The sequence below is a fragment of the Micrasema longulum genome, unplaced genomic scaffold, assembly GCF_059751315.1.
Source record: "Micrasema longulum isolate JH-2025_06_02 unplaced genomic scaffold, ASM5975131v1 h1tg000611l, whole genome shotgun sequence".
Lineage (NCBI taxonomy): Eukaryota > Metazoa > Arthropoda > Insecta > Trichoptera > Brachycentridae > Micrasema > Micrasema longulum.
This window is the reverse complement of record NW_028277807.1, coordinates 155,783-170,056: the sequence shown is the minus strand read 5'-3', so window position 1 is coordinate 170,056 and position 14,274 is coordinate 155,783. Positions and strand designations below refer to the sequence as shown.

Below are 14,274 nucleotides of genomic sequence, written 5' to 3'. Positions count from 1 at the left end.
GAGTTGAATTAAATATATACATGTATTATTTTACTTTTCTTCAATTCAATCTTTTTGTGAAGTGGGAATAATTGTTATCAATAACAATTTTGCTGGGGGGGATATTTATTTATTTATTTTTGGAGCAATAACAAACTATTAGCAACATATAAACACAAACAAAACAAAATATAACTGGTCCAGTAATTCCACAAAACAGTCCACAGAATGCGAAGAATAATAAGGAGTTTTTAAAAAATGAAGCAAAAAATAAATAAAATACAAAAAATATATGGAAAAAAATTTTAAAACATGAAAAAAATTAAAGCAAAAGGCCGGTGAATACAAAAAATCTAGGGCAACAATAATAGGAAAATGCTTAACAAGTCTCCAAAGATATTAATGTTCCTCGGAGTGTTTTTGTGTAACTCGTTAAACTGGCTCCATATGGGAGATGTTATAATATCTTGTATTGAAGGAAAAATTATCAACTCTGAATATATTATATCAACTAGGTAACGAAGTCGTAGCTTAGGTTAGGGTGAATGTTACTGCATAAATGTTAAAGAATCTCCATTTATTTTACTTCAACAAGAATAAAATAAATAACTCGAGGTTTCATAAAAAATATTCGGAATATTTGAATTTGGAAATTAAATACGTTGTTAAATGTTTAATCATTTAAATGCATTTAAAATAATTTAAATACATTTTAAATGTCTGTTTTTTTCCCAATATTGATTCACATGTTTGTAATTAATTTGTACATTTTAGGCCATTAGCACGCGTAATTGGTTTTTGACAGACAAACTAGTAAGACGCGTTTTGGTGTGATTAGCGAATTTCGAGATTATTCCAGAGCAAAAATTGTAGACGCCTCGCGGCAAATTAACGACTTTTTGTAAAAAAAAACAGACCGCATTAATGCACCAGTCATCGTATTCACCAGATTTCTCCTCGTGCAACTTTTTCCTGTTCCCAAAGATGAAAAGATGTCATTTCGCGACCATAGAGGAGATAAAGACCGAATCGCCGAAGGAACTGAACGGCATACGAGGGTTGGAAAAAACGCTGCCATAAGTGTATTATGTCCAATGGAGATTTCTCTGAAGAGGACAATATTAATATTAAGAAATGAGTTTTTTAAAAATTAACATGCACAAATTCCGTGCATTTTTTTTATCAAACTGTGTATCGTTAGTTGGATTTTATTGCAGCAATAACAATCAATAGGTTTTTGTGTCTGGAATGTTTTCAAGATGTCCCAGTGTCCAGTCTAGAATCAATAATGGAAATTAGACTAGATCGACGGGCGTGACGATTGTTTAGTTTGTGTTGGTATGCTGCAGTAGTTGTCCCCCGGTGGAAATGTCAGGCGAGACGAGCATCACGGAATCCTGACGTCGCGTGAAGATGGGAAGTATTTATAGAAGCGAACCGTGATGTATAATATATGTAGGTACTTGTAGAGCATTGCACGGTAAGAATATTTATGGTGCGTGAGAGATATGTAACGCTTCAGGGAGTTTACTTAAAAAACGATATTGCATTAACATTTTTATTGTATGGGGCAAAAAACAACTAACAATGAAATAAATAAACCCTTTAAAAAATAATAGAACCATTTACATGATCAAATTTACATTCGTATGATGACGGTTTTTAAATTTAAAACAGACATTTTTGAAAACACAAATATCGACCGTGTTCGGGACAAAGGCTTCAAATCACAATTTTCTAAAATAAAATGTTTTTATTAATTACGACGGTTTTATAAACATTCTGTCAAAAGGGTTTGAACCAAAAGTATGTAAAAATATGTATTTGTGAATAAACCCCACATTATTTGTTAGAACACGTTTAAAATATTTGAACAACTTTTTCTAAAGTTGTGGTTTGAAGCCTTTATCCTAACCACAAAAGATTTACTTTTCAATCAAGGGTTTAGAAAAATACATGATTGCATAAAAAAAATATATTTGTGTGTTTTTGAAAGCTTTTTTTTACTACACAAATTAATTGTATGGTTACTTTATACGAGTAGAAACTCTCAATCCCACTAGTAGGAAACTTTGTACTGCGAATATATTGACACCGCCAATTCATTATAAATATTTACTGTTATATTATAAAAGCAATCGTAATTCATCTATCTTTAAAAGTGATTGATGATTAAATCAGTAAATATTTATGACTACAGTTATGGTTTAATTAACTGTTACGCCATTTCAGACAACTTTATGACCGTTTCACGATGTTTATGGCGGTATTTTGTAAAAAGCAACAATGACGTAAGTTTATCATTAACTATTTTAACAACTAAACCATAGCATTAACATGTTTTATCACAAATAAAAATCAATACATTTAAATGGGTAGAATTTTTCCAGAACTATGTACTTTTTTAAGATCCAAATAGTATTCGAAATGTATCATTATTTGACAGATATTTTAAAAAAGGACAAATTTTTTGAGAACGGATGTGCTGATCTAGGCATTTACAAGGCTTATTTCTTGTCATCGGCTTGTTCAGGTGATCACTTTACCCATCATTCAGTATTAACAATTTCGCTCCTGTTTGAGCATACATTTATAAAATTTTTCCAACGGTGGTTTTCCATAATAAAATAAGCTTTTAAGAATTGTTAATCTAATATTCCGATCTCCATAAGCGTCAAAACACGAAAATTGCATAAAATTGTATAAACTTGTATAAAATTATTGTTAAAACTCAAAACCCAAAAAATAATATTTATATCTTGTTTACACAAAAACAAATTAAAAATAAAAAAATTCTAACCAAAAACGTTTTAACCAGGTAAAAAAATAGTTTTTTTTAAGTGTGTACATATATTTATAGCGGTGATAAGAAAATATGCATTATTAGTACTTACAAATTATGCATAAGACCAAACAAAGAAGACAGTTCCTAATAATTATTTGAGTAATTTGAGAAAGTAAACCGAGTTATAAAATCACGTGTTTCCACTGTTTATTTTTGCATGGAAAAAATGCATCAAAATGTATCCACAAATAATTTAAAATAAAATATTTGAAAATATACGTTTTAATAAAAATGAAATTTGTAATTTCTCGTATATTTTTTTTGTATTGAATAATAGAAAGATTGACAAAAAATAAGTATTTCCAATCTTCACAATACAATTAAAGTTAAAAATAAAACAATTTGCCGTTGCTATTTACCACAACTCTCGTTTAACACATCCACGTTTTTAGGTTTACGAGTTTTCTTACGAGCTTTAAATCGATTTTACGAATTTCCTTGACCGCCGACTTACACTTTAAGTGAAAGAGAAGGTTCCCTTATGTTCGTAACTATCACAAAAATAATTTTATCATTTAAATTTATCGTTCTTAGAAGTACCCACTTGGATTAAAATACTTTTTTTATCAACAGTAGTGTCAAATCAGATTATTTCTTGATTCTTTTTAAAATATCTTTTTTTCTTTAAAAAACTGTCACCTTGAAAACAATTTGTCATAGAATTAAGAATATCTTAATTCTATGCAATATGTATAATCTGCTTTCTTTCTGATGAATTGAACTTTTCTCACTTCTTTTTCACACATGACCTGTTAAAATACTGTGGTTATTCAAAATAAAAGGTATTTTGAATTTGTTTGGTTTTATTTGTGTATTTTTAAAGTCTCTACCTAATATAGTTTATACAATCACACGAAATCATGTTTTTTGCCAATAAAAAAAAATCTATTTGACTTGTTAAACTTTAAAAATATTAAAACGAGTAAGTGATTGAATAACTGAATTACGTTGTCCGTAAACACTAAACGACCTTTCGATTTTGTTATTTTATCGGTTGACAAAAATGGCAATAAAATGGTTTAATGATCGGTACAGAGATAATGTTCATTAGCCAAATAGCAACAAAAAAATGTCTACAAATTTCAAAACATTACTTTATTGAAATAAAACAGTAAAGTTGGAATATGAAAAAATCACTTCTAGTCGCTAAGTAATAAAACAGACATAATTCAAAACTACATGAATAGTTAATACATAAATACAGCTCTAAAAAAAGCCATGAGTTTAATTAGAATTTTTTTTTAAAAAGTCATCTTACTTGGCGCCAGTTTGTGCCGATGATTGGAGAATTTCCACAATGTCTCCTGCTTTCATGGACACTTCATCTTCCGCTGTTGCTGTGTAGTCACATGATGCCACCACGACATCATCGACCTGAAAATTATGAAAATAAATACATTTTTAACTGTCCAGCCTTAAGTAAATAATGACGTATTGTATTGGTACGATTATAATCGACAAAGGTTATTCCAAACATATATTTTTTATGAACCGCGTTTTCATTCCCGTATGAAAATGAACAGTTTAAGTGCTTTAATTTATATTTTTAAATTACAGAGAAAGTTAACAAAATAGTGTGTATTTATATTCTATAGAGAATCAAAATTAATATTTAAATAAAAATGATGACCGTATTAAAAAATAATAAGACTTCCATTTTTATGCGTATTTTAGAATAAGTAATTATGTTATGTGAAAATTTCTGAATGTACTTATGTTTTTTTTAAAAATTTTATTTTAAAGAACATGATTTTTTACCTTATCAAAAATCAAACTTTCAGTTCGACAAACAGAATCTAGTTTTCTGAAGCTCGGTGTATGTTCTATACTTCCATCGCAGCCGGACTTTTCCATCTCTAACTTCACCCCTCTTTGGTTTTTTACCCATCCCCCTAGCGTTGTCATTCTTATGTCGTCACTTAAACTGCTACAATCGGTAAACGATGGACTGTCTAGATCTTCGTCTTCTTTAGCTACTTGACAGCAGTACATGGAGAATCTATGCGCAGTTGGTTTATTAAGCCGTAAAGCCGAAAACACGTGCAATGGCTCGAAATGATTTATTCCCTTTTCGTCAATAAGAGTATAAGCTACTTGACCAGTGAGAACAGCTCTACTCGATTCCCTCGGAACAACAGCTTGTAACCCTTTCTTCATTATTAAAACAGTTCCAGGATGCTTTTTTCGCTGCAGTAAAAAATCTTCCATAGCCAGACTATTTTCATTATTAAATAATGTCATAGGTACGTCTGCAGAGCTCTGTAATGGTGGCTCCTCGGGTACTATCATTAGAGCTGCACTTTCTCTTACAAGTTCTCTCAGTTTTGGGTCAGTTCTCGCTATTTCTGGATCGATCTCTAATTTGCGAAGCGCAGAGTTAAGACTCGGTCGACGCTCCGCAAGTTGTCTCATTACTGTTAATCGTCGTAATATGTCAAGTGTACTTTCATCTTTGGCCAGTTTCACCATGCTTTTAGGGTCTGATAAAAGACCTAATAGACTTGTAGCTACTGAATGAATTCCTAACGTTTTCGCTAGACCCAAAGATTGAATAAGTAATTGTTTTATATCGTCTTGACTACCGTTTGTAAGAATTTGATTTAGTTGGAGATCGCTCGTTTGTTTTACTGCTGATACAATTGCTTTTTGTAATGTATCAGTCGCTTGCTGCTCCGTTGCAAGAGATGCGGCAGATTCTGATATGTTCATTAAAACATTTTTAACGAGATTTGAATTAGAATTTGATATATTTTTAAACGCGGGGCCTAGGCAACTTTTTTCATCACGTAAAACAAAACTCAGTTTTTCAACAATAATTTCTTCATTAACAACTTCATTTTTCGTCATATTGTTGATGGCCAATTTTAACATTTCTACTTTATTTTTGGAAGTATACTTCTTAATTTGCTGGCAGAGATGTTCTTTATCCTCCTCATTTTGTAATATATTATAAACCGAGGAAATAAATCGTTCATTCAACGATTTACCTAATATTGTGTCGATGGAATTAAGAACGCATTTATATTTGTCTTTGTGATTATTGTTAGTATTTATTTTATTTTCTTGTTCACATTGTTCAGCAATTACAGTGGCAGCAAGAACAGCGGCTGCTATCGCATTTTTTATATTTTCGATGTTATTGTTATTAACATGTTCTCTTGATCCTTTTTTACTGTCAAAACCATTAGGAATATTTTCTTTACTTTGATTTGATTCTTTTTCGTTGTCAGATATATTTTTACTAGATTGATTATTAACGTTCATACTCATTTCAATTATTGATGTTATAATTGTTCTCAATTGATCAGTTACTTCTTCTTTAAATCCATATGTAGTAATAAACGATTCAAGTAATCTAGAGTTTTTCGTGTGTTCAAGAACTATGTCAATAATCGGGACTTCAGCGGGTACCTGTCTACCTATGGACATGCCTGCTTCAGAAAGTTGCCTTAACATTTTAGAATCAATACTTAATTCACCTCTTGTAGATGCATCAGTCCCGTGAACTTTTAAAAGCTTCAACTCTTCTGGAGTGACGACGAAGCTTTGAACTGAAAATTCCAGTCCTTCTTCGCCTTCAGTAAGATCAGGTGCGACAAATTTAAGCCCTTCTGATGTGTGAACAATTTGTCCAGGTACAAAGGTAACACCACGTTCTATAGATTCTACAACTCTACCGGGTACAAATCTAGGTCCCTCTTCAGTGTCAACAACCTGGCCTGGGACAAAACGTGATCCCTCTTCTTCTGTAGATATAACTTGTCCAGGTATAAATGTTGGACCTGCTTTGGTTTCAACAATTTGACCAGGCACAAATCTAGGCCCTTCTTCAGTATCGACTGTTTGTCCAGGGACAAATTTATCTCCAGTTTTTGTTTCGACAACTTGACCTGGAACAAATTTTGGCCCATCTAATGTTTCAATTACTTGCCCTGGGACAAATTTTTCACCCTTCTCTGTAAATACAATTTGACCAGGAACAAATCCTCCATCAATCATCATTCCTGGAACAAATCTTGCTCCGTCTTCTTCACCTTTGATAAGTCTTCCAGCAACAATTTTCCCATCAACTAATGGACAATCTATCCCAGGGAAAAATTCAATACCTTTATCTGTTTGTACCATGTGCCCAAAAACGCATACAGAATCACTATTGACACACATTGAGAAACTATCTATAACTAACCCCGTGGGTGCTGGTTCCATAAACACAATATCTTTTATCGATCTTGCTATTGCAAAATCTATTTCTCCATTTGCTCCTACTATTGTTTTTCCAGGCATAAATTTGTCCCCTTCGGGTGTTTTAACAATTTGTCCTTGAATAAATTTCGGACCATCCAATGTTTCTACAGTTGTTCCAGGAATGAAATTGACATTACCATCATTTTCTACCGTGATACCAGGAACAAACATCGGACTTCCGTCTTTTAATATAACCGTCTGACCAGCAACAAATTTAGGTCCTTGTTCAGTATTCAAAGTGGTACCTGGGATAAATTTTGTATCATTATTTTGTGTAATGCTTTGTCCAGGGACAAATTTCCATTCTGAATCGAGGCAGACGTTTTGTCCTGGAATAAATATTTCTCCATTTTCATGTTTAATCGTTTGTCCAGGAATAAATTGAGGACCTTGATCCGTAACCATTGTTTGTCCCGGAACAAAAGTTTTCTTTTTTTCCGGACTTTCTGAAACTTTACCAGGAACAAATTTCGGTCCTTCTAAAGATAATATAGTTTGACCCTCGACAAACTTCACTGTGCCATTTTCAAGACGCAGAGTTTGACCGTGTACAAACTTTTCACCATCAGATGTTTCCATTGTTTGACCAGCAACAAATATAGGTTCGTTAGTTTTTTTACTCATAAAAGTGTGACCTGGAACCAGTGCTGGTCCATCCGGAGTATACACAGTAAATCCCGGAACAAAAACTGGCCCTGCAGGAGTAGATACAGTTTGACCAGGAATAAACTTTTCACCAATAGGTGTATTAACTATTTGCCCAGGGACAAATTTTTTAGCTGTATTAATATCTAAGGTTAGTCCAGTTACTTTATTTACTTTTGAGGATTTACCACTTGCTATGACTTTGACCATTTCAGGAATTTCATCTAAGAATGGAAGTTGTTCTTCAGAATCTATACCAATGTTACTTAGTTTTTCCTTAATATTGGATGTAGTTTCTAAATTTTCAGGAGTGATTTTCTTAATCAATGAAATTAATTCTACATCAGGAGTTTCTGTTACTGGAGAAAATGGTTCAATGGATGGAACATTTTCAAACCCGGTAGTAATATTTAAAATTTCAGGTATAACTGTTGGAATATCCGAAGCAATTTGAAGTGGCGTGGCTTTTATTGGCTGCGGTAAAATAGTAATTCTTGGTATTCCCATAGCAGCTGCGGCTTCTCTTTCGAATGTATCCCAATCCCAGGATTCTATTAATGGTCGCATTAAATTTTTCCAGTCACCGTTAGGTACAATAACGGGGGATTTTGTTTTAGACCTCTTTATTTCCATTTTTTGTACATCGAGTTTTTCCTCTAATTTGATAATTTTTTCTTCTTTTTCTTTTTTTTCTCGTACAATAGAAGATATAAGTTCTTTGTGTTCTTCGTGTTTTATTTTCTTAGACAACCTCTCTTCTCTAAGTTTTTCTTCTTGAAGTTCTTCTTTTTCGGCGATTTTATCCTTTTCTTCAAATATTTTTTTCATTCCCGCAAGTCCAGAAGCACGTTTACGTTTTTTTCTTTTATCTAATTCTTCGTTTTCGAACATTTTCAAAGCGTTTTCATTAGGACCTTCACCTTCGTAGAGATCACGCTTATCGTCAAAGTTAGCGAAGTCCATGGAAACATTACGACCTTGTTTCATTTTTATTAAAATTGTATCAGAATCTTTCGCGAGCATGACATCTCGAACATCACCATCGCGCACTGCAGCTTCTAGACCAGCCGGAAACACTAGATTGCATTTTTTTTCTTGGACTGTGTATACGAACCTTCTGTCTTCCACGACATTTTTCGTTTCGATCAAATCCATTAAGGACTTTATGGCATCATTGTTAACGTCGAGAACCGGGAAAACATATCGATAATCTGCGAGGAGTTGATGTTTTCTATTGCCATAACTGATCTCCGGACCAAAATGATGAGGTGCTAGATCTCCGGAAACATTGGTTATCTTGCACTTGGCCTTATGTGCAGAGCTGGCAGAGAGAAGCACCGGGATATAATGGTGCGATGGCAGGCCGTAGGACTTGCCCGTAATTCTACAGTAGCGACGAGCATCGGCAGGGGAAATGGGCGGCAAGAGGGGGAAGTAGTTAGGCTTGGGCAGCCCTCGGCTGCAGCCCGTTATCCGGCAGTATGACATTTTGCGCAAAAGGTATGCGTATATCAAACTCCGAAATTGGCGAAAATCATCTGGTTATTTTGCGTAACGTTAAAAAATATACCACAATCAAACTCAATAACTGCGTAAATATTCATTGTTCACTTTCTGCACACTTTTTTGCTGTAAACTTCACATAATGTTTTATTTAAAAAAAACAACAACCAAAGAAAATATTCTACATTCAATTATTTTAATTCGGACATATTTATTATTCGGGACACTTAAATACGTATTTACTTTTTATTGATAAATAAAAGCCGGTAAACTGATGTTCGCGTAAAATATTAAAAGCAAGTGGTTTGACATATCCATTAAAGCGAGAGATGTCAGTGGCGGGTGGCGGGAGGCGGCACAGGCGGATCTCGCGGCGGTTATCGCTGAACTGATCTAAGGGACGGGACGCCGCGACGTCCGACGCCCTACTCGGGGAGAGCAATGCCCCAACATGAGAATTTTTCTCAAATACAGGATGATCCGTTACACACTTACTGCGAACGAGATGTGTATACAATCGACAAATAATCATTTAGCATTGATACTACGCATCTTTAACACACACGCGTACTCTTTTTTTTCTTCTAAGAACAACTGTCGTACATTCTGTAAAAACAAAAGTAAGATAGAAACAATAGCTTTATTTTTTTCAAAAGAAAGTGCACTGTTTTATTTTTAGGTTTTTGATATATTCTTTTAAAATTAAAATGCTATGAATGTTTAAAATTTATACAAGAAAAAAAAACAAGCGCACGTGGTAGTTGCAGTTTTATCTTGATTTCGCTGGCGAAGATAGAACGGTCTGTAGAAAAAAGGTGAGTCGAATTCCCACCAACAGGCGGTAGAATGTGTGACGTCATGAGAGGTACGCGAAGCTGAGGAAAACTAAGATTAGTTTTACCATCTGCCCGAGACACTTAATAAAAAACAACCGATCTTCCGTCTCATGGAATATAAACAAAGATAACCGTTCAACCAAGTGCCAACCGAATGGTTCAACATTTGTACCTCTAGGAGTGTGGAGATAAATTTAGCACCATCAGAGTTTTTCTCTGGCAGACGAGTTTCAGCATTAACCTTTAAGTTGTCGGTTGGGATTTTAGTACTTTTTTTTCAGATGTTGGCTTGTTGTGGAGAGCATTGTCAAAAAGCACAAGAATAGACTCTACCGTTGATTTGCGCGACCGGTCAAGGCGACGACGTAATCACGGCAATTGCCATCACTCGCGTAGGTATTTCATTAATACCTACTTAACGCTTTCTGCGATTATCGTTTCACAACAATATAAAAAAACTACCACAAGAAACGTGTGGAATCCGAGTGATAAATATACATATTTAATGACCACAAAAAGACAGCAAGAAGCTTCCTTTGTCGCAAATATGCTGAAAATATAATAATACGATACGCGTATGTTCATTCATACTGAGACAGGATGTGGTTCCGTGGGTAGTGTCGCGGACTACGGGTTCGGAGATCCAAGGTCTGGATCCGTTATACCACAACTTAAATAAAATGGCTAAAAATTTTAAATTTTTTTAAAAATTCAAAAAAATTACAACAGGGATGGAGAATACCTTAAAAAAGGGAATATGGAAGTCTAGGTATTTACAGGGCTTATGACCTGTCATTGGCTGGTTTAAGTGGCCACTTTACACACTGTGTAACATTCACCATTTTGCCTTTATTTGAACATCCGTATTTCTTCAATTCTTCCATTTGTTGATTTTAGTGAAGTTAAAGAGCTGAAACTACGAGCTCTACGAACATTTGGACAAACTCAAATATTGTTTAAAATTTAGGTATATATAAGAAGGCAAAAATTAATTTTAACAAAATTGCTTAAAATGTATTTAAAAAAAAAATATTACCACCGTTGGTTAGCAAACTAAATTAACGTAAACAAGACTCACTAGATTGTAAAGTTAAAAAAAAAGTTCATTTGAGATAGTACAGAATATAACTTTATTATAAAAAAAATAGATTTATTCATCATTATAAATCATCATCCCCCTTTCCACAATCAGTAATGCTTAGAGGACTGTATTAATACACCAAACGTTGTGTAGTTTGGTCATAAGTTACATGATGGTAAGGTGATCAGTTTGATTCTTCAGGTGTCAGTCCAGGAACATTGTAATATTGCAGTTCAAAAGCCTTTAAAAACTCAAACTTTACGTTCGCCCTGCCAGAAATTGAACCCAGGACTTCAAGAATAGTAGAAGAACGCGTCAACTACTACACAAGTATGCGAACTTATTCATACTCGATTTCATAATTCAAGATTTTTACCCGAGAGCCGCCATCGAGTTGAAAACATTCATCCAGGGTTCTGGTTCTATTTCGCACACACAATTGTATTCTTTATCCGCCTGGACACAGAAAAAATATTTTAAACAAATTCGATTAGATTCCCGCCGTTGCAAGAAAAAATCCAACAAAGATTTTTTCTCAATCGGCCGAACATGTTGAAGAAAACCTCGAGCCAAAAAAGAGGTTTAGTTGCTTGTTCAAGTAATCAATTGTATTGTTGTCATCAGACAAATCCAGACGCAAAAATGTATTCATAGACGATAAAATGCGTCAGGAGACAGAAGGAATCATTAACATCTGCGAAAAATTTCTACCCTATGAATCACAAGTTAATTTCCCATATTCCTTCTTCTTCTACACCTCCACAATCTTTTCCATGCATAGACGTAAGTGATTACGGAAATTAATGTCCCAGGAGTAACACATTACTTATTTTTATGATTTTGTAAATACAAACGAACACTTTGCGAATACATTCTAGAATGTTCTTCTGAAAAGTTTAATTGAGAAATGTTCAGATATTTTTATCCATAGCATAGTTAGTTAGACCATCTATTTATTTATTCAAAGACTTATAGTAGTCGTGCCGGCAATATTTGAAAAGTAATATTTGAAAAAAATAAGGAGATAATTTAAACAATGTACCTTTTAATGATGTAATAACTTATATCCTTATACCCTCTAATGGGCATCTGCAGATGCCCATTAGAGGGTGAAAGCGCCAATTGGTCAAAATAAATAAGTGGAAGTGTACCAAGTATTTTTCAAATTAATAACTTGTATGGAAATATAAGTTATTACATCATTACAATGGAATTCCATCAAGAATTGTCAATAAATAATTTAAATGAAATAATGTACCTTTTGATGATGGATTATTTTTTATCTATAAATTTTTATTGATAAAAAGGAAAAACACGTAATTTTCATTGAAAAATATATTAAGGTATACTTCGCTGTCAACCTTGTGATGTTATGGTCAGCGCGTTTGCCATCCATGCAAGAGGTTTCGGGTTTGATTCCCGACATGGTTAACATGAAACATTTATTTATAAGGGTGTCTTTACACTAGAATATTTTATAGTCCCTGAGCTGGTACTTGAAGCGTAAGACTGATCATCTTACCTTCGCGTAGCGAAAAATATTACAAAATACGCTGGAATTGGGTGTGGAAAGGGAATGATGATGATGATGAAGATGATATTTCGCTGAAACAAAATTGTGTGATCTTAATGAAAAATTGAAAATACTTTTAAAATTGAAAAATCACTTAACAAATACTGTCGGCGCAATAACGCGACGATACGCTTTTAACGAAACTTTAAAAATATTTAAAAATCGGGTTGTGGTCCTGTGGCTAGTGTTGCTGACTCACGGGCCGGAGGTCCGAGGTTCAACCCCCACTCTACCCCAACTTGATTTCCATTTTCTAATAGTGAGTAATTTACAACTCGTTGAAAATGGCCACCAAAATTGAAATATTAGGGTAAATTATAAGAACGCTAATATTTCTTTTTATAAAAAAAAAAAATTAAAAAAAAAACAGAAAACAATTGTGTATATAAACAAAATACTTGTTTGTAAAAATATACAAAAAATAATGATAAATCAAAACAGTTGCAAATATAGGAATTAAAAAAAACAATAAACATTTAAAACTTTAGCATACATGACAAAAAATATAAAATAATGAGAAAATGGTTTAGTGACATAGGCAATGTATCATAATGAACTCGTATTCCTTTCTAATAAGGTATTCGGCGCCTGAGACATTACACCATCTGTGTATGGAAAATAATTTATTAAAGCAAAGATTTAATTGCGATAAGGATTTATGAAATAAAAGTACAATAAATATATGCTTACATGTGGACCCGTGGAAAAGATTATTCCTAACATACTTTGTATTTCGCACTGTGAACATTCGATCATCACATTTGCATTGCATACATCAGATTATCATCATAAATTTTACTGTCCTCTTCGATAAATTAAATATCAATGACAATATATACTTTCAATAAAGGTTATATGTAATTTAAAATTGATGCTGAATGAATGCTAAAAAAGTAACACCAATAAAAGTGACAACAGCATGGCGCAGCGGGAAATTAATACAATGTTTCATGCTATGGAACTGCTAATTTAAATAAACTGAAATAACTGAAAAAGTGAAATTAAATACTTTTTTTTTTAATTTAGGAAAATGGCGGGGAATAATTTAATTTCATAATAATATATAATTAAGAGCCGCGAATTCGTAAGACCAAATCTAGGTACATATGAGTATTTGGAGGTAAAATTTTATGATATTTGTAAGTCGCGTAAATATTTTTGGGAGTCATTAGCAAAGCAAGACTCGACATAATCTCTGTACAAAATGACTTGCGTTTTCGCGATAATTCAAATAAAAACTGCAACAGGATCTTGTCAGAATGGCAAACATTCTTCTGACACTAATTTCGTTGTTGTTGATAAAATAATGTACCCGTAAAAATAATCTATCATGAGAGGGAGAAAATATATTTTCTTTCTAATTTAATACTGGATTATAAGATAAAATGATAAAATTCAATCATGAATTTTTAAATTACGATTTTAAATTACGATAGAAGAAAAATTATAGACCTTTTAAATTTATTCAAAATTGTAAATTCGATATGGGATTGCCCTGAATCTCTCATCAACTTTAGGGTGCCTGGAAAAATGACTAGACAGGTGCCACCGTTTTGTAGCAAAAATT

The 14,274-nt window shown here is 33.1% G+C and overlaps 1 protein-coding gene across 5 annotated transcripts in view; it reads right to left on the bottom strand.

Annotated features, from left to right (window-relative positions):
- The window catches only part of Obsc (Obscurin), a 156,346-nt gene that overhangs the window by 98,751 nt on the left and 43,321 nt on the right, over nucleotides 1–14,274 (bottom strand). For 4 of the 5 annotated variants that reach the window (XM_088228821.1, XM_088228824.1, XM_088228825.1 and 1 more), the window contains exons 1-2: nucleotides 4,583–10,047; nucleotides 4,083–4,198 (exon numbers count right to left, since the gene is read on the bottom strand). In XM_088228821.1, the coding sequence (XP_088084947.1) occupies nucleotides 4,083–4,198; nucleotides 4,583–9,202 (4,736 nt within the window). In that variant the 5' untranslated portion in view covers nucleotides 9,203–10,047. Of the gene's footprint in view, nucleotides 1–4,082; nucleotides 4,199–4,582; nucleotides 10,048–14,274 lie in introns of those variants that run through there. The other variant, XM_088228826.1, reaches the window with a different exon arrangement.